This window comes from Lygodium microphyllum, chromosome 19 (assembly GCF_053477565.2).
Source record: "Lygodium microphyllum isolate KBCC chromosome 19, Lygodium_microphyllum_v1.1.10, whole genome shotgun sequence".
Taxonomy (NCBI): Eukaryota; Viridiplantae; Streptophyta; class Polypodiopsida; order Schizaeales; family Lygodiaceae; genus Lygodium; species Lygodium microphyllum.
Genome location: NC_141153.1, coordinates 30,169,801 through 30,192,941, shown reverse-complemented (window position 1 = coordinate 30,192,941; position 23,141 = coordinate 30,169,801). Strand labels below are relative to the sequence as shown.

Here is a 23,141-nt window from a genome sequence, read left to right as displayed (position 1 = left end):
GCATGCACGCTTTGTCTTCTATGATTTGGTCTGCCATCAGGTTCCACTTGATATGCAAACCAGTTTGGAGGCAGATATTTGTGAGGAGGAGGTTACGGATGTTTTGTTACACCTGCCTAAGGATAAAAGTCCTGGTTGGGATGGTCTCACTAATGAATTCTTTGAGAGCTCGGCTATCCAATTGGTGAAGCCATTGGCGGCTATGTTTCAGCAGGTTTGGGAAACCGGGGTCATGCCCTCCTCTTGGAAAGAAGGCCTTATCAAACTGCTTCCAAAGGTTCCTTCACCGTCAATGTTGCAACATTGGAGACCAATTTCTTTGATGGATTCGATGTATAAAATCTTTTCCAAAGTGCTGGCAAATCGGCTTCACAAGCACCTTCCAGCTATTGTGCATCCTCTTCAATATGGTTTCATTAAGGGCCGCAACATTTTGCATAATATCTTAAATGTGCAGATGGCTATTGACTATGCAAGGCACTCTAGTCAGGAAGTGGTATTGATTCAATTGGATCTGGAAAAGGCTTTTGACTATTTAGACTTGTCTTTCATTGCAGAACTTATGTCTGCTATGGGTTTTGGTACTCGGATGTCCCAATTGATCTACACCATTAGTGCTGTGGCTTCTTCGTGAGTTATGCTCAATGGTGGGGTTACAGAGCCATTTGTCCTTGCACGTTCGGTGAGACAGGGTTGCCCTTTGAGTCCTCTATTCTTTGCTCTGGCGAGCCACCCGATTCTTTCAATGTTATCTTCAATGGCAGCTTCTACTCAGCTGGCCGGATTGTCTCTTTGTTTGGGACAATACTTCATTAGCCAATCTTTGGCTGATGATAGCTTTATGATTTTGCGTGTGGACAAGGACAACATTCGCAAGGCATTAGATGTTTGGACGCTCTTTGGTCATGCTTTTGGTCTTCGTATCAATGCCTTCAAATCAGCCATTCTCAGTTGCACAGAGTCTGATTTACAGTCATTGGGCTGGCAGGGTCAGGTGGTTCCCCGTGGTTCCATTGTCAGGCATCTTGGGTACCCGTTGGGTGTTGATGTTCGGCCAAAGTAACTACTGGAGTGGACTTCACAGAAACTGGCAGCTAAGTTTATGTATTGGAAGTCACAAGCGTGGCCCTTCCATGTCCGCCTCAAAGTGGCTCAGACAATTATGCTGCCAATGGTCACATATTTCTTGCCATTGTTGTCGTGGACTCCTACTACTTTGAAGGCTCTCACTTGCCCCATTCGTTTCATGTTATGGAAGAAGGATTCATTGCACGCAGGTATTTCGTGGATTTCCTGGTCACATACATGTACCCCCAAACGCTTGGGTGGTGGAGCTATTTTGGATGCCGAAACTCATACGCTGGCACTTCGTTGGTCTCTCTTTCGTGCCATGTGTGTGGATCATCACCCATGGGCCATTATAGCCCGTTATTTTCTTGAGGACAGCGGGCTTCGGCATGGCAATACCCAACTTCGGAGCTCTTGATGGCATGTCCTTAATGCAGACTCTCGATTTTCTAGTTCGTCCTCCTCTCTGTTACTGCATCTGGTTGGTTTTTGGAAAGTGGTGCTCCAAAAAGCGCGTTGGCATCCAGCGGAGGACCGCTTGCATACTAACTCTTTTCAACTGGAATTGTTGGCGGTCTCGAGATTACTTTCATGGGAAGACAAACATGAGCTTAGACCAAAATTCAACTGCATGGCCCGTTTGGGTGTGACTTCAGTTGCGGATGCCACCCTTGCCATTTGTAATGTCCTCACATCGTTTCGTACTGCCAGGAGACTTTTCAGAATCCCGCGTGGATACCGTGATTTATGGGAACAGCTTCTGTTAGTGCTTCAGAGCAGGCAACCCTTTCCTGCCCTGGCTGTGCATTGTCTTTGGCAGTACTGGGCCCTTACAGGTCGGTTGAGTCTGGAAAAGGCCTCTGCTAATCAGGTGTATCATCTTCTGATTAAAGATAATCAATGGCTGGGTGTTAAAGCTAATACTGTATGGGGATGGCGGAAATCTCAGTCATGGTGGAAGGCAACTGTGACATAGAGCTGGTTGAATAAGACACCTTTCAAATGTAAGGTCTTTCTTTGGCGGGTGATGATTGGTGGTCTTCCTCTTGCCTCGGCCCTTTCCAAGCGTCAAATCTCGAACGGCAATTGTTTCTTCTGCACCCCTACTGTGGAATCCGCCCGACATCGATTTATTTCTTGCCCGCTCGCTAAGAATATCTGGTCGCTCCTGTCACAGGTTGTTTGCGCGGTGGTGGGGTTCTCACTAGCCCCTTTCGATTGGGTTTTTGTGCGCCCAAAATACCCCACACCACCACAGTTGCATATGAAGATCTTATTCCACTTTTTTCGATACTGGGGATGCTGGCACAATTGGACCACTCGGAATGCCGTTCTTTTTGATTCGGCCTCTAATGTACCGAGACACATTGCTAGGCTTAAAGGTCTCTTGCATTGGCAGATAGATCTCATTCGGCACTTGGACTTGCTCCCTCGGGAGGACTTACTTCCCTGGCATATGGCAATTTCCTTTGTGTCTTTGCCATGACTTGTGTAACTTTTTCCTGGCTGGGATTTTCCACACGTTGGCTTAGAGCCCTCGTGTATCTTGTAATCATGTGAACTTGTACCTTTTTTTCGTAATTAATACAATTACCTTTTATGAAAAAAAAAGGAAGAGAGGACCAAATGCTATCCCTTTGGAAGATTACATTGCTTTGATTGTTACCAAAGGTTCCTTCCCCTCAAGTTGTGCAGCAATGGAAGCCCATTTCTATCATGGAATCAATAAAATCTTCTCCGAGTTCATTTCTAATAGGCTTTAGAAAAATTTCCAGAGTTGATTCACCCATGATAGTATAGTCTCATTAAGGGAGATTATATGCTAAAGCTTTTGGTCACCAAGTCGTTATGATTAAACTGAATATTGGAAAAGCTTTTGATCATGTCAACTGGTCTTGTTTTTGACAATTAATGTCTTGCATGGGTTTGGCTCCTCAAATGACTTGCTCTTATTTATGCAATCAATTTTGGTGAAGTGGCATGTAGAGCACTTAATTATGGGGGGTGGTTGAGAAGTCAGATTTGGATAGAGCAATGGTTGTTTAGAGATTGTTTGGTTTGGCCTCAAGACTAGATATCAATGCACATAAGTCCATTTTTATCAGTTGTATAGAGAGACCTCCATGCTTAGGGTAGACAGGGTGGAATTGCTTATTTGGGAGAGATTACTTGACACTTGAGATATTCCACTAGGGTGAATGTGGCCCCTCGGGAATTGATCGATTGGATGTGTTCAAGCATTAATGTTGACTTTATGTATTGGAGATTTTAGGGTTGGCCTCTACATGTTCAGCTCAAAGCTGCACAAATGGTTATTAGAGGGATGATCTCCTATTTGATCCCTTTGCTTCCTTCAACACAAATAGGCTGCACCAAATTCATTACAAGATTTGGTGCAGCCTATCGGTTTTATGTTGTGGAAAAAGTAGGAAAATTGTTTGGGTCAAGTATGCGTCCCTTGGCAACACGTTACCATGCCAAAGTCTTTGGGCGGTGTTGCCTTGTTGGATATCAAGATTCATATGATAGCTTTGCAGATGGCCCTATGATAGTATTTTTTTGAGGGAATTCGTATCTCTCATAGCCACACTAGAATCTAGGCCTTGTAGTGGCATGTCTTGAACTAGAGTCAAGAAATCAAAACACCATAATCTTTTCTTCTTTAACACGTGATTGCTTTGTGTTAGGAGATCCTTCATTTCTTTCCTTTGCATCCCCTTGACTCTTGAAAGAAGGCAACTCAGTGCAAGCTAAGGTTTTGGTCACATCCAAGTTGTTTAACTTGCATGATAAGCACATGGAACATGATAGGTTTAATAGGTTGGCACAACTAGGCTTGAGGACTACACTCGATGGTGTCATTCTTTGTCAGTCTCGAGTTTATTATTTTTGCCACATTTGTTAAATTTTTTGGTTTGTCAAGGATATTGGGTAATTTGGACTAGCTTGGAGGAAACAAATTTGGTTATAGTTGCCTTTGTGTGCATTCTAGCCTTCATCCCAATCATCCATGGTTGGATTGGGCTTTTGTGCCCTCAAGTATGCGTCCCTTGGCAACACGTTACCATGCCAAAGTCTTTGGGCGGTGTTGCCTTGTTGGATATCAAGATTCTTATGATAGCTTTGTAGATGGCCCTATGATAGTATTTTTTTGAGGAAATTCGTATCTCTCATAGCCACACTAGAATCTAGGCCTTGTAGTGGCATGTCTTGAACTAGAGTCAAGAAATCAAAACACCATAATCTTTTCTTCTTTAACACGTGATTGCTTTGTGTTAGGAGATCCTTCATTTCTTTCCTTTGCATCCCCTTGACTCTTGAAAGAAGGCAACTCAGTGCAAGCTAAGGTTTTGGTCACATCCAAGTTGTTTAACTTGCATGATAAGCACATGGAACATGATAGGGTTAATAGGTTGGCACAACTAGGCTTGAGGACTACACTCGATGGTGTCATTCTTTGTCAGTCTCGAGTTTATTATTTTTGCCACATTTGTTAATTTTTTTGGTTTGTCAAGGATATTGGGTAATTTGGACTAGCTTGGAGGAAACAAATTTGGTTACAGTTGCCTTTGTGTGCATTCTAGCCTTCATCCCAATCATCCATGGTTGGATTGGGCTTTTGTGCCCTCAACTGATTTTTTCCAACAATCATTTAGTTAAGATGGTTGAGGAAAAGAGATGGATAATAGAGAAAAAGATTGTGAAGCTAAATTTAGTTGTGGAGGTTTAAGCTTCCCTACCAAGGGAAAGTTTTTATACAGTGGCTTCTTATGAAGGGTCTCCCCATAGGGGATATGTTACACCATTGCAAGGTCTCCAATAGTAGATGTGTCTTCTTTATTACATGTGATGGAGCTCTTGCTTCTCTCTTTATTTCGTACCTAGTTGCTAGATAGGTTTGGGGTTTTATCATTCGAGTATAGAGTTTAGCGACACGTCAATGTACAATCACCCTTTCTTGGATTTTGTGTAAGATGCTGTCTATTACCAGTTTATAGCTTAGTAGGGTTTCTGTTGATGTGATCCTCAAAGAGGTGGCTGCTCCCTCGATGGATATTATCTGTACCACCTTGCTTTGTGATCCCGTTGTTTGGTATTGTAGCCCTGTGTTTTTAGTAGCCTTTTGGTTCCATGCATTGTTTTCTTGTTGTGTTTAAGTTCACTTGGTTGGCTAGAAGGCCTTGCAAATATTTCAATTCATCAATTGAAACTTCTTCACACACACACACACACACACACGTTTGCAAAAAGACCAAAATGACCTATGAGACCATGAGTAACAATCATCTGTACGATGACACAATTGTCTGAAAAAAATAGTAAATGACCATGAAAATGTAATAAACATTACAAAAAAGCTAAGAGCTATTATATAAGGAGAACTCTAGCTGACAAATAAAGAGCTCTAGTCGATACAATCTCATGGTGATGTAGAGGGCTTGGCTCTAGCCTAGGCAATAATCTCTTGTATCTACCTATGGAAGTGTTGCTGACACTTGTGTTGGGATTCGGGATGTCTAGATAAGCCAAGTTGGATAGCTCGATCAATCAATATCCCTTGTGTATGTGTAGATGACTGAGGCTATGGCTGTGTTGAAACCTCTTGGGTCTTGGTGTCCTAGAGTTGTTATAATCCTAAGGAGTAAGTCTTAAAGCCTTTGTATTTGTAAGCGGCCTCTAAGTGGGGCCTTGGTTATGAAGAAATTTGTAAGCTGCCTCTGAGTGCGGCCTTAGTATCTTGGAGCTATTGTGCTCCAATGCTGTGGTTGTGCTCAAACCTCTTAGGTCTTGGTGTCCTAGAGTTGTTGCATTCTTGAGGAGTGAGTCTTGAAGCTGTTGTATTTGTAAGCTGCCTTTGAGTGGGGCCTTGGTTATGAAGAAATATATATGCTTCCTTTGAGTGGTGCATTGGTGTCCTAGAGTTATGGTACTCTTGAGGAGCAAATCTTGAAGACATATTTCTAGGAGGAAGAGGCCAAGGCACTGTTGGTCAGTGAAATCTATGACTCTAGATAGTGTCCCAAACTTGTCTTTGAATAGATAGTGGAAGTGGCCTTGGATCTTGTAGTATTCTAGGCATCAACAAATATAGTGCTCATCTGTCTTTGGCTCTAGTTGACATATTTGGCATATGCACTCATTTGGTGGTATGGATCTGTATCTCATAGTCTCAATCTCTAATTGGTATGAAGAGGTACACGGTTGATCAATAGCACATCTAATCCCATGTGAGAGGTGGGTGTCTATGTATCTCGGGTGGACAGTAAGTCTGTGTCACAAGATTGTGACAACTAGAACCTTTTTGTTGATTTCTTTATTACATATTTTATTTGGTTTTTCTTTTTGGAAGGATCCCTCTTGAAATTTAAACGCCTGAGTTGCATGGCCAGTATGTGAAACAGATAGGAATGTCTAGTGAGTCAAGATTGGACAGTTAAGGTCCAGTACAAGTTTGGAAGAGACTTATAGCACTGTAGATTGACAAGCTTGGAAGAGACTTGTGAAAGTGTATATGGACAAGTGTGTTGAAGAACTAGCCTGGAAGAGACTAGTTCAAAGTGAAGATGGATAAATCTTCAAGAGATTAGTCCATGTGGGGTCATCAGTGGAAATTCACTTTCAGTTGAGCTACATTACAGATTTGGATGTAGCCATAGTCTGCAAAGATGGTCAGAAGACTAGTGGGGATGCAATGGAAGCAATTCCTAAAATTTAGGGAGTTACTATTTTTGGACCCCAGAATCTGTTCGCGTCATTATCTTTGTTTTTGTATGAGGATTAATCCTTTGGTCTGTGCCGAGGTCAAATTTTGAACCAAGGATGGAGAATTTTAGACCGAAAGGTTTAAACAGGAAAATTGTTACATGTATGCCATGTGTCACAATTTGGGCATAAATTCCCAAAAGAGAGAGAGAGGGCAGCACAAAAACGAGTTTCAATGCATGGGGGGCTCATTTTGTGAAAGGGAGATGGATTGCTGCAGATGGAGAGCTCTTGAGAGCTGGTCTACCTTGTCTATGATGCATAGAGGCTTGAGCTTGCTTCCTACTCTCTCTCTTTCTCTCCTTGACAGTATGGTTATGCTGCAGAATTAAGGGCCTTTCTTCTGATTCAGGTACAGCTGTGTGGAATATGCTGTTTTTGCATGAGGCAAGAGCCTCTTTTCTCCAGGAACAGGAGCAATTGTTTGCTGCCCACAAGCAGGAACAGGTGAGGGTGGTAACCTCACCAAGCAAGTGTTTGAAACAGCATTAAATCAGTTCTGATTCTGGACTGTTCAGAGGGTATTTCAGAGCCCAATTGATGTCAGAATCAAGGGGCACTTGGCCCAGATGATGCAGACAATGCAGGGAACAGTATGAACTGAAAACAGGTTTCAGAACAGGTCTAAACGAGTAATTACACTGGGCTGAACAGTACAGGGAACAGTATGAGTTGTAATCAGGTGTCAGAACAGGTCTGAACCAGTAAATACAGCAGGCTGAAATGGTCAATTCTGCACTCCAACCAGAAGTTTTAGACTTGGGCAGAGTTTCCTCTCCTGGTCTGCTTGTTTTGGGTCAGTAATTGTACTGTTATGCTACCAAATTTCACCCAGAATAGGTGAAAGACAGCCCATTGTACTTTCTTTTTTTAAAAAAAATAAAGAAATATCGCAAGGGGTGCCTAACTTAGGAGCCAACAGGGTGTCTGTGTGGCAACAGGAGCATTTTAGCTTCCTGTTTTTCTTCTTGGTTCTGTGTCTTTAAGTTCAGGTAAAGTGAACGATTGTTATTTGGGTGAAAGCATTTATATATTTTGGTTGTACACTACCGCCCTTCCCAGTGAACAGGCCGGTTACAGTCTGCCATCTATAGTATGGAGAAGATGCTCTTTGTAGAAAGCCATCTTCATCCCTAGCTCTTGTATTGGTGCCAACCATGTCCTCCTGATGTCTAATTGGGTGAGATCCATCTTGATAACCTTGCCAATTTGTGAATGGCTCAAGGTAAGCGAATGGTGTGCAAGGGAGTACTAGAAGGGGGGTAGATTATCCATGCAAAATTCATGTAACTCAAACCAAGTTGACATCTGTGCATACCAGTACGAAGTGTCACCCTCCTTGGCAAGTTGTTGAGAGGACATAAGATCTGGCTGTGCATATCTATGTTTGGGCAGATAGAATAGGTTTTGTATGTTTGTGGCTGATCAGGTGAGAGCCAATACTACAACCGGTGTGGCCGCTAGCTCAACTCTAATGATCTCATGTGGTACTAAGGCCTTACATTTGATCATCTTAGAGTAATGTGGATGTGACCAATATATCAAAGAGTCACATCCATAGTTGCTAGGAAACATGTTTCCTATAGGTAGGAAGCGCTAGAAATGTCTAGTCGTTTCTGAAATTTAGGAAATGGCTGAATTGAAATTTTGGTTCTTGAAGATTACAATTGGGACAATTTTGCATGTGGGATCAAATTGTCCTTTTTTGCATAGTCAAAGCTGGCCTATAGAGAGATGGATTTAAAGTTTAAACATGTTTAATAGCAACTTTTATGATTCATGTGACATGTCACATGGTCCATGGATTCATTTTAAAGTCCTATAGAGGCTTGGATTGTTATTGATTGATTGCAATAGGCGTGTTTAAATAGTTTTTAATCTATGACATTATGCTTCTTTTATATTTATGAAACCTGCACGATGAATCGTGAAATATAGTATGCGGTGTACATAAGTTATTGGTCTGCTAATTGTTAACTTAGATTTCGCATACAATGCTGAATCATGTGCAATATATGTTTTGTTGTGGCCCATGGGAATTAATGTGCATGTCTGTGTGTAATTTAAGTAATTTTCATATTGAATGAAACCCGTTTATTACGATTTAGGAAACTTGCATGAAACCTTGGAAACCCATTTCATATCTCTCGTTTTTGAAACCCTTGGCAGCCATGGCCGCACATCTTGGTGGGGGGTTCTTGAAACTGTACTTGTGAACACATCCTCTCCAAGCCACCTAGTGCTGCATGTCCTCGGGTCAGCCCAATATTGGCTGCCTCCCTCATAGTGAAAGTGGGACTTGTAAATAGCGCCCCTCAATATGTATACAAATCCACATACTCCAACTCTACATTGGTTTTACCAAGGTTTAGGGAGGGCCCACTATCTAGTGCGTAAGAGCATAGTGCATCCAAATGTTAGAGCTGTGTTTGCAGCGCTAGCCAGCGGCACAGGCTTTTGCATGTGATTGCAGGTTGGAGATTGGATCTGCTGTTGTGCCAACTCACAGCTGTGCAGGGCAAATCGAGCACATAGCCGCAGGCAGAGGGGACCGGAGGGACATGCTTTTGCAGCTGTTAGGTTCAGGGACTGCAGTTATCAGAGGTTACAGTTGGGCAAGGCAGAACGTGGTATGTAGCATAGACCTGTGAAGTGTTTGCAGCTGCCATGAGGTTGGGCACTACTGTCTTAGATACTGCAGATCTGTGCACTGCAGGAAGTGTGATTGCGGTCAGTTGTGATTGCACCAAAACCCCCTATTCCAGGCCGAAACCTTGCAGATTAGAACAGTATACTGAGAAAGAGAGATTTGTATGAACAGGTGCTGGCTACATCTTTGTGATTAGCTATTGACACAACACCTGAATTGATACAGCCTCCATAGATCGGGTAGTGGAGGCCATGGCTCGGATATGGATGAGGATGAGATGATACTGAATTCTGACCATGAGCATATTGAGCCAGTCAACAAGCACACCAAACATGTAGAGGATACTCCTATGTGGGACAAATGCTTTGCTTGTTGGACAATCTCAGACATTGTCATATGCCCAAGCAACTGGTCAGTTTGATGATTTCCAAGAATTCAATTGGGAGCATCTCTTGGATTTTGCAAATATGTTGCTCGGGGAGAACATTGAGCATAAGTAGAACAATCTCTCAGACTTTGATGAAAATGATGTGTTTGGACACTAGTTTGAATGTGAAGGTGCTGTGTTCCCTTTCCCCTTTTCGTGAAAAAGGAGTCATCTTGTTCTTTACTGCCAAAATTTCAATGATCTCCTCTATGAGGTCATGGCTGTTGGCTATTTTGTAAGAAGATTGTGTTGAGTGGATTTTTGTGGGACCTAGGGGATTTAATGAGATTTATATATTGGAAATCTCAGGGCTTGCCTCTTCATGTGTGGCTTGAAGTGGTTCAATCTATCATGATTGGTATGGTCTCGTATTTTTTTCTCTTTACTTGGACCAAGAAATCTCTCTTGGAATTGGTACAGCCCATCTCCTTTATGTTGTGGAAAAAGAAAGGGAATCATTTGGATTAGGTGTGGATTTCTTGGTAGCATGTTACTACTTCTTAACGGTTGGGTGGAGCAACTTTGTTGGATGTCGATCTCCATATGATAGCTTTGAGAATGGTGCTTTTGCGTGGAGGTTCATCCTTGGACTAATATTGTGAAATTTTTTATTGAGGAGACTTGTATCTTGCATGGTCATCATGAGATACTTAAATTGCACTAGAACAACACGCACATGCTTTAGAAGGAAGGATGCATCTATTCTCAGACATGGAGATGTTGATCTTGCAGGAAGTGCAAACTCTAGGAGGTCTACTATAGGTTTTGTCTTTCCTTTCACAGGTGGTGTGGTCTCTTGCGTGTTGGATTTAGGATCGCACGAATGCAAGTACATAGCTTGGAGAAGAAGCTAGCACACAACTCAAAGTGTATTGAGAGGAATCAATAGAGAAGAGAATCAACCCTCCTCGGAGAGGGTGGTAATAACTTGATTACTCAATAATTACAGCAAGGAATTAAAGCACATAAAATGAAATTTACAATTTACCACTTAATCTTGGATAGTGGGTAGTTTGTTGGCCCCAAAACTTGTGCTCCTTGTGGTATTTGTTTATCATTTGTTCCAAATGGATGGAGTACACTGAGGTTGTTTAATCTCCTCTGTTAGACCAAGTGCCTCTTGCTGTCATAAATGACTAGCAAGCATTCAAACCGATTTGCCCCTTAGTTTGCTCGGGGATTGGAATTCAATTGTGCTCCTTGGATGACAAATTCAACCCTCAATGTCTAATGGCTGAATAGCCACTTAAATAGTGTACCTCTTTTGGTTTTCTATATTAGTATGTACAATGCTAGGTGGGCAAGCCCAGTGGTCACTACATTGCCCTTTATTCCCACTAGTGGTTGGCACATGAGCAATGTCCTCCACTACCTAGAAAAATACCAACATGATAGGGTATGAAGCGTGAGAAAACAAATGCACCACACATTACATCCTACTATTACAAATTGGTCTTACCTAGGCAAAGTGTCACCTCTTATGTGGATATTTGATATGCCACCAACTAATTCAACAATTCATTGTTAGAATATTACAATCCGTAACTTTCCCTGAGGCCCACCAAGTTTGAATGAATTGTTATTGCACTTTTGCATCATCTTTCATAGCTACACATGCACCACAAGGATACAATTTTAGCAATTGAAATTCAAGTCTTTGGGCTTTCAATTTTTGAGCGTGCTTCCCAAGGTGGCTGTCAAACCCTAATTTCTGCTGTAATTAGGGTTTACAGCAGAGATTCATCAAAATCTCTGCTCTTATGGTTGAACTTGTTGGAAATTGTTGACGAAGAATGAGAATAGGCTCGGAGATGAGAAAGAATGCTGTAGAGAGAGAGAAATTTTAGAGTTTCATTGTGAGATCTGTGCAAATTAGTTACTGCCTTGTTCCCAAGGCATTGTTGCTGTCACATATTTCTTGGAAGCCCAAAATAGGCTGTCTTCAGCCTTGCGGCCATACACCCATATGTAACGAGACTAGTCATATATAAAAGTGACAAGAGTGTATGAGCTGCATGTTCTGGATAGTAGGCACTGCACCATCCCTCTTAAAAGTAAAGCAATGCACTTTCCCAAGTATAGTCCTTTGACATGCATGGGGAGGTGGAGTATCAACTGGAGGAAAAGCATCCACCATCTAACAAGACTGAAGTGTCATCACGCTACCAAAGCTCACATGACCAAAACGTGCGTGCAAAAGCTCCACATTCTACATAGCGGGAGTAACTGTATTGACAGTCAGAGTAGAAATCTCTTCTCATAAGTATCCAACAAAAGGAGACCATTTTACAAAGTACCTGACAAACGAAGAGCATAATCAAGCTCTCTATCTTTGACAATGCATTTGTCATCTTCAAAGATGACTTGAAAGCCTTGCTTATTAAAAGTCAAAACTAAAAGAAGGTTTCCAGTAAACCTAGGTACAAGTATACATGCATTAGCTGAAAATCTGATCCATCTATAGGAGTGATCATAATTGTATTAATGCCACAAACACCATAACTAGAGTTGTTTGCAGAAGAAACTCTCTCTTGTAGGGACTGATTGCATGGATGTAAACAAACACTTCTGAGAACTGATGCACCTAGATACTCCACTATCATAATACCATGTATGTTGAATTTCAGTAGCGTTAAATGCTGAATCAACCATAGATATGTCATAATTGCCAGTGAGAAATTCATAACCCTCCTGAGCCAAGTTGGCTGTAGTATCACTATTCGAAGACCGAGTGGTTGATGTTTGATGGAAAGCCAAGTTTGAGTCATTTTTCTCATTTTTAACCTCTTTTTGTATTTGTCTATGTAGTGGCTGGGCTTCTGAAAGTAGTGGCATTTACCCTCCTTTTTCCCTTTGTTTGTGACTTGGGCAACCTTGCCAAATGGCTGTCCCACATTAGCTTTGGGCTGATTTTTCACTTACTACTTGCCTTCTCCTTTGCCTTTATACCTTGAAAGCATAGCTATATCACTTGATCTCATAGCCATATTCTTTCGGGTTTGTTCCTCTTGTACCTCTTGCAATAAGAGGCCGGTTAAGTCCACAAATATGAGTGGCTCTTGGGGCCCCCTTCAAAGACAAATTCAATGGAGTATAAACACCAAGGTAAGACTTTGGAAGAGAGTTAAGTGTGATGTTGACCATCTCTTTATCGGGTATCACCTCATCAATATTTAATAGCTGCTCTCTCAAACAACAAATCTTGTATGTAGGTAACGCGATCTATCATGGCATCACCCTCATCCATATGTGCATTTGCCAACTCTCTTTTCAAATAAGAGACATCCCATCTTGCCTTTGAGATCTTAATAAGGTCAAATATGAGGTATTATTGCCCTTTTGATTGATAGAGCAATTAAAGACGAGGCTTGTGCATCTTTGGAGTCCCGTCTCGTCTGATCAATTGTAGAAGGAATGGGGGCCAATTGATTGTCCTCTAGCACCTCTTTGAGGTATTTGTGGAGCAATCCTTTTTGGTTTGGCTAAAGATATTTGCAATCAATAGATTAGGCACCATGAAAATTCACAAGTAATTGGTGCCATCCAGCTTGTCCTCTTGAGTAAGGACTCCCAAAATGTTGTGGTTAGGATGACCCCATTGTGCCATTGCTGCAATAAAATGCACAAAATCTTCAACCAAACACTTCCAAGCTGAAGTGTTAAATGTACTTCGACGAGTACCGAAATCCCAACACGATATAGATAATGCAATCACAAAACTGTCCCAAAATTGTCTCAAAGTAAAATTTTGCCTTAAATGCCTCGTAAAACATGCTAAATTTGCACAAAACAACAATACATTGCTGTGCCTTGGCATGCTTGACCAAAAACTCAATTTCAGCAATTAAATGCTGTAAATCCCCAAGCTTTTACCAATTTCTATGCCCAATCTGTATCAAACAAAAAATGAATGTTGTACTTGCAACTCTTTCTTGCCTTGGGATGTGTGGAATGCAAAAGCTCCAAAGTTCTTAGATTTTTTTTTGAGAAATTGAAGAAATGTTACATTTACAGCCTTACAATTCGATGAAATGAGGCCTTAGGGTGCGAATTGATTGCAAGCAACAACTTCACTGCACCTTGGATGTGTGCCGAACCCAAAAATTACAGAAGCCCCAAATTTCTTGTGGAAATGTCGAAGAAATTACTCAATGTGAATGATTTTGGTGAATATGTATGCACAGGACTTTGAATCGAGCATAAGCTTGAAATTTTTGAGTCCTTTTACCTCCTTAGGATACATGTGGGGCGGTCTGAGACAAGGCTGCATGTATGGAGTTGAGCAGAGGGTAGCAGCAACTGAGCAGACAATGCTTTGCTAAAGCAAGCATAGCTGACATGGGTGGTGCTGTTGTAGTCAGCGGCGGGGCAGACAAGACAAGGTGGCGGTGTGATTGGTGGTTAGGGTACTAGAGGTGTAATAGACGGTGCTAGAGGGTGGTGCACCAAGGTGGTGGTGGACTAGTTGAGGCTGCATTGGCATGCAAAATGGTGCTTTTGAAGCGAGCATTGCAAGTGACATTGGGGAGGCAGCGTTAGTTGGTAGGCAAGGCAGCACAACTGTTATTTGTATTCGTGTTGTAACTAGTGGTGTAGCAAGGTGCTAGTGAGGTTGTATAGGGCAGCTGTTGCTCCTTCACGAGAGCTGATTGTGCTATAACGACTCATCCTTCTCGGGTAGAAAACTGGTGGCAACTATTAGCTTCTAGCTTGGTGAGGTAGTGTTGCTTTGATACCAAATGTGAGAAATTATTTGGCTATGGGGGAGAGAGAAACGAGAGACAGTAGACAGTAGACGTTGTGTGAGCTGAAGAGAGTGTATTAGCTCAAGTGAGAACGACAGAATGAAGACTATACACTTAAAGTACAACTAAGGTCTAAGGTTGACCTAACCAACCTTCCACACTCTAACTTAACTCTAGAGTCTACTGTCACCACATTAAAGTCCTAAGGCACACCATACTTTGACACTTTAACAAGTGTCCACACACCACACAAATTACATTCGGCATTGCGAGAATTGGCAAATTCTTATAGGATCCTAGCAAGGGATTCTTTGCTTTAATTTGGCGTCTAGCAAGAGATTCTCTACTTTAGTTTGGTGTCCTTTTGATCTCCAAAAGGAGGTGAATTCATTATAGGTAGAAGTGTTGGCCACTTTGAGGTTATTGGATTGCTTTGAAAATCACTTGGAGCGAGGTAAATTTAATTAGATGGCTCAATTGGGGTTGTAGATAATACATGATGTTGTCATTCCTTGGCAGCCCCATCTTTATTCTTAGTGTTGCATTCACCTTTACTTTTGGGTGTCTAGAGGCTATAGCCAGATTTGGTTGTCATACAGAATTAGCTTCAGTAGTATACCCCATTGCCCTCTTTTCAGTCTTCTTCACCTTTGTAGGATTCAATACTTGTGAAACTTGATGATTTTCAAAAGAGATCAGCGAATCAAATTTGCCATAAGATGGTAGAGAACAAGAGGTGAGTCATTTAGAAAGCCAATAAAGTATGGCATGACCATGGTTCCACTGAGAAAGGGCCTTCCCATTAGGGATGTGCTTCATGCTTGCAAGATTCGACAGGGTCGATGTATCTTTTGCACTACATGTGATGAGACACCAATTCATCTCTTCATCTTGTGCCTTGTAGCGAGACAAATTTGGAGCTTTGTTTCCCATGTGTGGACCACCATGACTTGCTAGTGGATGCCTCTCGGGTCTTGGGCAAGATGCCTTCTTTGCCTACTTTGCAATTAGATCATTCCTCCCTTTTCTAGTTTCTTGGATGGACAATGCTTTGGCACATTTGGTGCACCCATAGTGCCTACATTTTTGATTCAGCCTTGTGTATCTGTGGTCACGTGGCCTTGGCAGATCTCTCTCATGGTTTTGGCAGATGTGGTCCTTCGTGATATGGCTGCTACTTGGCTGGATATTGTTCACTCTAGCTCTATTTTTCCACCTTATGATATTTGGGTGCCATGTTTTGGTAGCCTTTTTCTTGACTTGTGATCATTGGGATTTCCATGGTATTATATGGCTAGCGAGAAGGTCGGATGTAAATACTTTCATTTAATTTAAGCTTCTTCATAGAGGGTTGGTTCTTTGTATATGGACCATGAGGAATGCATTCATCTTTGATGCTTTCTTGGGCATGTAGAGTCATAGCCTGCTTGCAAGGGCTTCTTCATTGGCAGCTAGACTAACAGATATTCTCCCTAGATAGGATTTGCTTGCTTTTCACATTGCAGTTTCTTCAGCCCCCCCTTTAGTTAGTTAGCTTCCATTGTACCTTCACAGTGATGTCTCAAATTATGCACGGTGGCTTAAAGCCATCGTGTATCTCGTAACCATGCAATCTTGTACCTTTTTTGTAATTAATACAATGACCTTCACACGAGAGAGAGAGAGAGAGAGAGAGAGAGAGAGAGAGAGAGAGAGCGTGCATGCTAGGGCTCTATGGGTAGTTCAAGGATCTTGTGATCATGCTGTTTTCCGTTATGCATGGCCCACCATTTGAGCTTTATAGTTTAGTTTCATTGAGAGATCACTTCAACAGTCTTTGTTTGATTGTTTCTCTGTTTGTGACATTGACCATTGCAGTATTTACTCTTTTCTCAATGCTTTTTATGTGCTTTGTGTTCTCATTGAACACTTCACTTGTGGTACATTAGTGTAATACATTCAACTCATTTCACAAGAACAAATGTGTGTGTGTGTGCGTGTGTGTGTTCATGCACAACCCTTTTCAGTTTGCAGATCTTGTCTTTTACCTTGTAAGTGTGTTTGTTGAATTGAAGGCTATATCCATCGAGCTAAGGTGCTTGAAAAGAATGAAACCTAGCATGTATTGATGAAAAAGAGGGAGGAGATACAATGTTGGATAGCAAGATTCTTGTGAAGGAAATTTGGTGAGCTAAATAAAATGATCCACCTTTGACCTTCAACTATGAAATAAAGCTGTCCACTATAGTGTCTTCGTTAAAGAAGTATTCTAGGAAATCTGTCATTATTTTATATTTGAGGAAAATGCCTTCCCCACAAGATGTGCCCTAGTGGGTGCAATCAATTGTTGGAGTTCTTTTGCAAAAGGCGTTCCTTTTGCTTTTGGTGGATTCTATAATGTATTGCTCACTTATAGCCAATACAAAATACTTTTGTTGGAGAAATCACCTTTGCTATATGGGACTTAGCTGTTAGCTTGCCATTTTATTTTGACAGTGGTTGTGAGTTTTGTGAGAGTTTGATGGAGACATTGGAGCTTTGATTGCCATTGCTAGTTTGTTTAGTGTTCATTTTCCTTTCTCAATCAACTTTAGGTTTACATTTCCTTCATCTGCGGGGTGCTTGTTAGTGTAGGCATCCCTTGTAGGTTGTGATCAGCCTCTGATTGTTGCGATTTCTCCTAGGCCTGCAACCTAGGCCCACCAATATTCCTTGGATTAGAAAAAGTAATCTCCCAAAAATCTCATCCTTATGAGGCCCTTTTCAAGTCCATATTTCCCTAATCGATCTTCCAGGGTTTGGATAGTTTGGGGAGACGTGACCCTTCTCTTTGTATCTATAGCATTCCACTTCGGATCTCTATCCACCACTAGACTGCCTTCCTTTGTAACTTTTGGGGGGGGGGGGGGGGGGGGAGCCTGCTTGGGCTAAAATTAGGATCAAACTCTTTGGGCTTTGGACCAATGACTTGGGTTGTCATTTTGGATTCCAATAGGTTGAACATTGCTTCTGCATCTTTCTTTCTTCTATCATGCATTTCCTTTAGAAAGTAGAAATGGACACGTAGTCCTTGGAATTCTCTCCTCTTGGAGCACTTTTAGTGGGGTTTTGGGAGTCTTTGTAATCACTACATTGATTGTTGGATTGGATGTAGAGGAACCTTTATTTTGATTCTGATTTAGAGTTATTTTTTGGACTTTTGGCCGTTGATTTGGCAGGTCAATGAGGTTTTGGAGATGTTGACTATTTATAGCCCCACTTGGCAGCAGACAGACATTGTCTTAGGTCTTTTGCAGGTTGCTGCTGGCTGCACACTCTAACTTTGTGCTGGCTTGATCCGATCCCCTCATTGATGAATCGGGTTGTGTACAGGGGTTGATCAGTCCATCATTGTAGCATTCTTTCAGTTTCGATGCAAATTTCCCTTTTATTCTTGTTGTCACTCTCTTCTCCCTTTTTTTCCATGTTCGCTTTCCTTTTCCGTTGTGCACTTTCACACAGTATCATTGTCTTAGTGAGGACATGGAGGTTTCATTCAAAGAAGACCACCCTATTGCTGAAAACACAAAATTTCAGCTCGCTGTATGTTGCAGAAAACACAGATTTTCCGGGCTTAACAGGTGCTTTCGACAAAGGCGGGACATCTACAACCAAATTCTTACTGGTGTAGTGGATTATTCTCTCTATTCGGCTCTTCTAGAGTTGAATGCAACAAATTTAGTGTGCTTGCAGGTCTAAAGAATGGAATATCACCGGTTCCAAGGCTTTGATGACTTGGATGAGGAGTATATTCATACTCCCTCTAATAGGTGTTGTGATCATAATGAAGATCAGAGGTCTGAGCCTTGTTTTGAACATAAACCCTCTCTTGACAGGCTACAAAGATTGGAGCAGCCATCTTCTCCTCCCTCTCTGCATGTCTCCCATAGGGTCCATCCTTCTAGCCCTAAGATGTCTATGATGGCACCTTTTGTACAAGTGCTCATTCCTTCTCTGTACAGTAGTATAATGCATGCATAACACCTCTTGTACATTATTATAATGCATTCAACTTGTTTCACCCAAAAGAAGTGTGTGGCAGGGAGGGAAGGATGGAGGCAATGATATATGGGTGTCTAGGTAGCCTCACTTTGAGGTTCACCAACACTATGCACATGGGGGGTGTACATACCACTGGTAATTTGATTCATTTGTGTGTGTTGATATTGTGTCTCACTGAGATGTTTCTGTCATTGTCTATTGCAGTCATACAGCTGCCATCACGGAATCATTACTGGTCAGTCACTAATGCATCAGTAGCTGAGGTTGATTCAGTCAAGGGTACAGTTGTTACACAAAATTATGGAAATATCTATGTTATTGTTGAAGATATACGAGTGCCAAACTACCACCAGTTCTCTTCATTATATGTTGTGATACCATCCAGTTTGCAGTTGCTCTTGACCCCCTTGACATTCAAAGCTACAGGTCAACAGCCTCCGGAAGCAGAGATCTCTTTTATCTCTTCAGATATTCCTTGGTTTCTTGTGGCAGGCTGGGACTATGTTGTACAAGTTTTGGCATTTTCACCTGAATCAGGCTCTAGACCATTGTACCTGACCCAGGTCCTCATTACAAAATAAGTCCTGCATATTCATGTGTAGCTCTTTGGTATCTTTGTCCTTTTTTTGGGGGGGGGGGGGGATTTGGGGGGATGATGCAATATTGTAGCATCATTGTTTTACTTTTCTATTGACTGTTTTCCCTCAGGGTAACCTGCTTAATCTCTCTTTTGATGGCTTGCCTTACTGGAAATCAATATCTATTCCTGAAGACGTAAGGTCGGAACAAGGTTGGCAAAATGGCACTCTTATCAAGGCTATATCTGAAGGGACTGGATGGCTGTATGCTTCTTTGAGATTTCAACTATCTTTGGAGGATAACCAATTCGAGGTACTCATACCATGAACATTTTTGAACTAGAAAAGCAATGTCTGCACTCATGTGGAAGACCAGGAGAAACTAGTTCACTCAGAAGCATGTGAACTATAATTGATTACTGGATTTTGCACATCTAAGCTTCTTTCTGATCTGATATTCTATACATGCAGGTTTTGACTGTTAAACAAGAAGTCTTCGTCTGCCATCCTGTTATTATCCAACTTGAAGATGGTAAAAAAGGAGATAAAGTGATACTTCCTTGGGACCCAAAGGTCATTCAAGAATATGAGCTTAGAGTACAAGGAGGTAAATTGGTTGAAGGTTAATTTATTCAATGTTTAAAATTTCCACACAACATGTTTTTCTGGTCAAATTGCTGCAAGGGCGATATTTCATCTGTTTTATATGGGTTATGTTTGTGGAATTTTGAAAAGTTTGAAGTGTCTGCTGATATTGGTCTTATTTGTTGTACTTCTCATAATTCTAGCACAGTATTGGTACACAAGGCATTGAGTATTGCAAGAGCAATACATTATTGTTTGTATATCAAAGAAGCTATACTAAATAAAAGAGTTGAATTGAAATTGGACCAGAGGCCCCAAATTGGCCTTCTAACATAGTGTTGGGTCAATCCCAGCCATTCCTTGCTAAATCTGACAATCATGATGAGAGGACCATGTAGTCTTGAGTACTTCATGGCAATTAGCTTTTATCCTATTATATCTTCTTGTGGACTATTATGCACATATCTGCGGTCTCTCTTATGTTGGGGACCTTTTTATTGGGACGTTTCTTTGTGCTATGCTTTGTTTGTTATGTTCCTGTGGAGGTCTGGAAGGCAGAGTCATGAAAATCTGACTGACTGTTTTGTTTGACACAGGCTGTGGTACTAAACCCTCCGACTACCGGTGGCTATCACTTGATCCAGCAGTTGTTTCTGTGAACAGCTTGGGTTTAGTCCGTGCCAAGGGATTGAGTCAGGGAGTGATACGAGCCGTGGCTTTGACAAATCCATTGAATGCAGATGAGGTGCTCTATGTGCTGTGTGTTTCTGCAGTCAAGTACGGATCTGATTTATGTGATTCAGAGATGGGTGCACCTTAGCATTTCAAAGCTACTGGAGCTCTTAGATTTGGAAGAGAGTATCAAATGATGTCAGAATTTATTGCATGAGCACTGACATGCTTTGTCTCTCTGTGTTTGTCCTTTTTTCTTGTAATTCTGTCTTTGTCTCTGTCTGTCTTTCTGTCTTTGTCTCTCTCTATCTTTCGTGACCTGCAGCTGTAAGACAACTAGACTTTCTAGCTCATCTGTGAACTTGACAAAGTTTGTACAATATCATGCAGACAGCAAAGAGTGCTTTCGTTCAAGATTAGATACTGATTGGGACATTAGTATCATTATAGCACCTTCTTTGTATGTGGAAATTTGTCTTGAATTGAGCATGGTTTTGCAGGTTGTAGTTGAGGTATCCTGTCCTTCTTCCATTGCCAAGATTGAAGGCTTGGCAGTGGAGGCAGAAATTGGTTCGTTTATTCCAGCTGGTGTCACTCTGAAAGGTCCTGAAGGTAAGATAATCTGCTTGAGGAACTAAACACCTCAAGGAAACATTCTAATTTTGGAAGAGGCTTTGAAGGTACTTTTGCCAACTATAGTTCTATTTTGTAGTAATAATGCCAGTTATATTGCAGGCATTGCTTATTCAAAATGCAAGTCATTTTCTTCTCTTATTGACTGGAGACTTCTTGGTGGAGAGGGCTTATTTGAACAAGCTAATAACACAGATGATTTGGACTACCTTAAAAATGGTTTTGAGGATTTTGGTCCCCTTTGTGGATGGACATATTTTTTGGCTATCCGGCCAGGTCGTGCAACTGTCAGTGCATCTTTGGCTCTTGATTGTTCTTTAAAAACCACCAGTCTAGCAGCATCTGAAAACATTCTCTCAGTTTCTTGGACTGTGGCTGCTTATGCTCCATTATCAGTTTTACAGATTGGTGTTGGACACTCTTATGGGGATTATCACTGTGGTACAATAGCTCACCTTGAGAACATTGGAAGTACATATGAAATGAGTCAATGTCAGGTGCATGAGATGCTACTTGTGCCGGGGAGCAGTATGAAGGTCATGCTAAAAGGTGGACCTGAACGTTGGGGTCAAGGAGTCGATTTTCTTGAAGGCTATGATATTCTATCAGATAACTCTGAAAATGAATCAAAAAATATTGAAGTGTCTTATCTGACAATTGGTGGTCGACGCCTCTACGACATCACCTGTGTTTCTCTTGGAAATTATGTAAGTATGATCAAGCTGCTTTTTATACATGCTGTGGTTTCCCAAGAACTTGGAGTTTGTGGTAGGGTGCAAGTAATTCCTATCTTTTGTTCTGTTCCACCTTATGTTCATTCCTCTTTGTCCAAGTAAGTAATTTTCTTGAGAAAAATTACTCAAAGGTGAGTTATAACCTCTGGGCAATATGGCATTCATCATGCCTCCCTTTGCAGACAGCGTCGGCAGATGGCAGAGGAATTACTGGCTTTGGTTCGTTTATTGCTTCTTGAATCCCCAAACGATTCATTTCTGCTTCTATTGGCTACATGATTGGTTGACCTTATTCAGCAGTTTCAGTTGAGATCTTATCAGCAGGCTTAACTGAAATCTCTGACTGAAAATGTAAGATGCCTCCTTGTAGAATCATAAATTCTTTCGAGGTTTGCACCCTTAACCTGCTCGAGAGAACATGGTCAGACTCCAACATCCGAAGGGCCACATGGTTATAGATCCATAGACCATTGGCTACGTATGCCGAAACTAATTTCTGGGTCTTCTTGGCTTGGCTTTGACCCCCTTTGAGCAAATTTTCGATGCTCATTTGGCCTTTTATGCTTTGGATAGGGATCAGGTCTCACCTAACATCCATGTTGCCTTGTAGAGTGATATTTGTGAGGATGAGGTTATGGATGTATTATTGCATTCACCCATGGATAAATGTGCTAGTTGGGATGGCCTCACTAATGAGTTCTTTGACACCTATAGCACTCATTTGGTAAAACCCTTGACTGTCATGTATCAGCAGGCTTGGGAACAGAAGTTGTGCGAACATCATGGAAGGAGTTAGTTATTAAATTGATATCAAAAGTGCCTCTTCCTTCAATGTTGAAACTTGGTGACTGATCTCCCTAATGGGGTCAATGTATAAAATTTTCTCGAATATCTTGGCCAACCGCCTTGATAAGTATCTCCCTGACATTGTGTACCCAAATTAGTATGGATTTATCAAGGGTAGAAACATTTTGCCTAATGTGCTCAATGTGCAGATGGGAATTGACTATGCCTAACATTCTAATCAAGAAGTGGCATTAGTGCAGTTAAATTTGGAAAAGGTCTTTCGTATCTAGATTAGTCCTTTCTTGCAGAGCTAATGCACCTTGTGGGTTTTGGGCCGTGCATGTCTCAGTTGATATACACTATGAATGCTAATGCATCCTTGTGGGTCATGTCAAATGGTGTTGTTACTGACCCCTTTCCCATTGCATGCTCAATTAGACAGGGCTGCCCATTGAGCCCTTTGTTTTTTGCTTTGGCGAT

The 23,141-nt window shown here is 41.5% G+C and overlaps 1 protein-coding gene across 4 annotated transcripts in view; it reads left to right on the top strand.

Annotated features, from left to right (window-relative positions):
• The window catches only part of EMB3012 (embryo defective 3012), a 184,440-nt gene that overhangs the window by 25,286 nt on the left and 136,013 nt on the right, over positions 1 to 23,141 (top strand). For all 4 annotated transcript variants that reach the window (XM_087699842.1, XM_087699844.1, XM_087699845.1 and 1 more), the window contains 6 exons: positions 18,878 to 19,236; positions 19,382 to 19,564; positions 19,723 to 19,858; positions 20,433 to 20,581; positions 21,009 to 21,120; positions 21,244 to 21,848. In XM_087699842.1, coding sequence (XP_087555968.1) covers positions 18,878 to 19,236; positions 19,382 to 19,564; positions 19,723 to 19,858; positions 20,433 to 20,581; positions 21,009 to 21,120; positions 21,244 to 21,848 — 1,544 coding nt within the window. The remainder of the gene's footprint in view (positions 1 to 18,877; positions 19,237 to 19,381; positions 19,565 to 19,722; positions 19,859 to 20,432; positions 20,582 to 21,008; positions 21,121 to 21,243; positions 21,849 to 23,141) is intronic.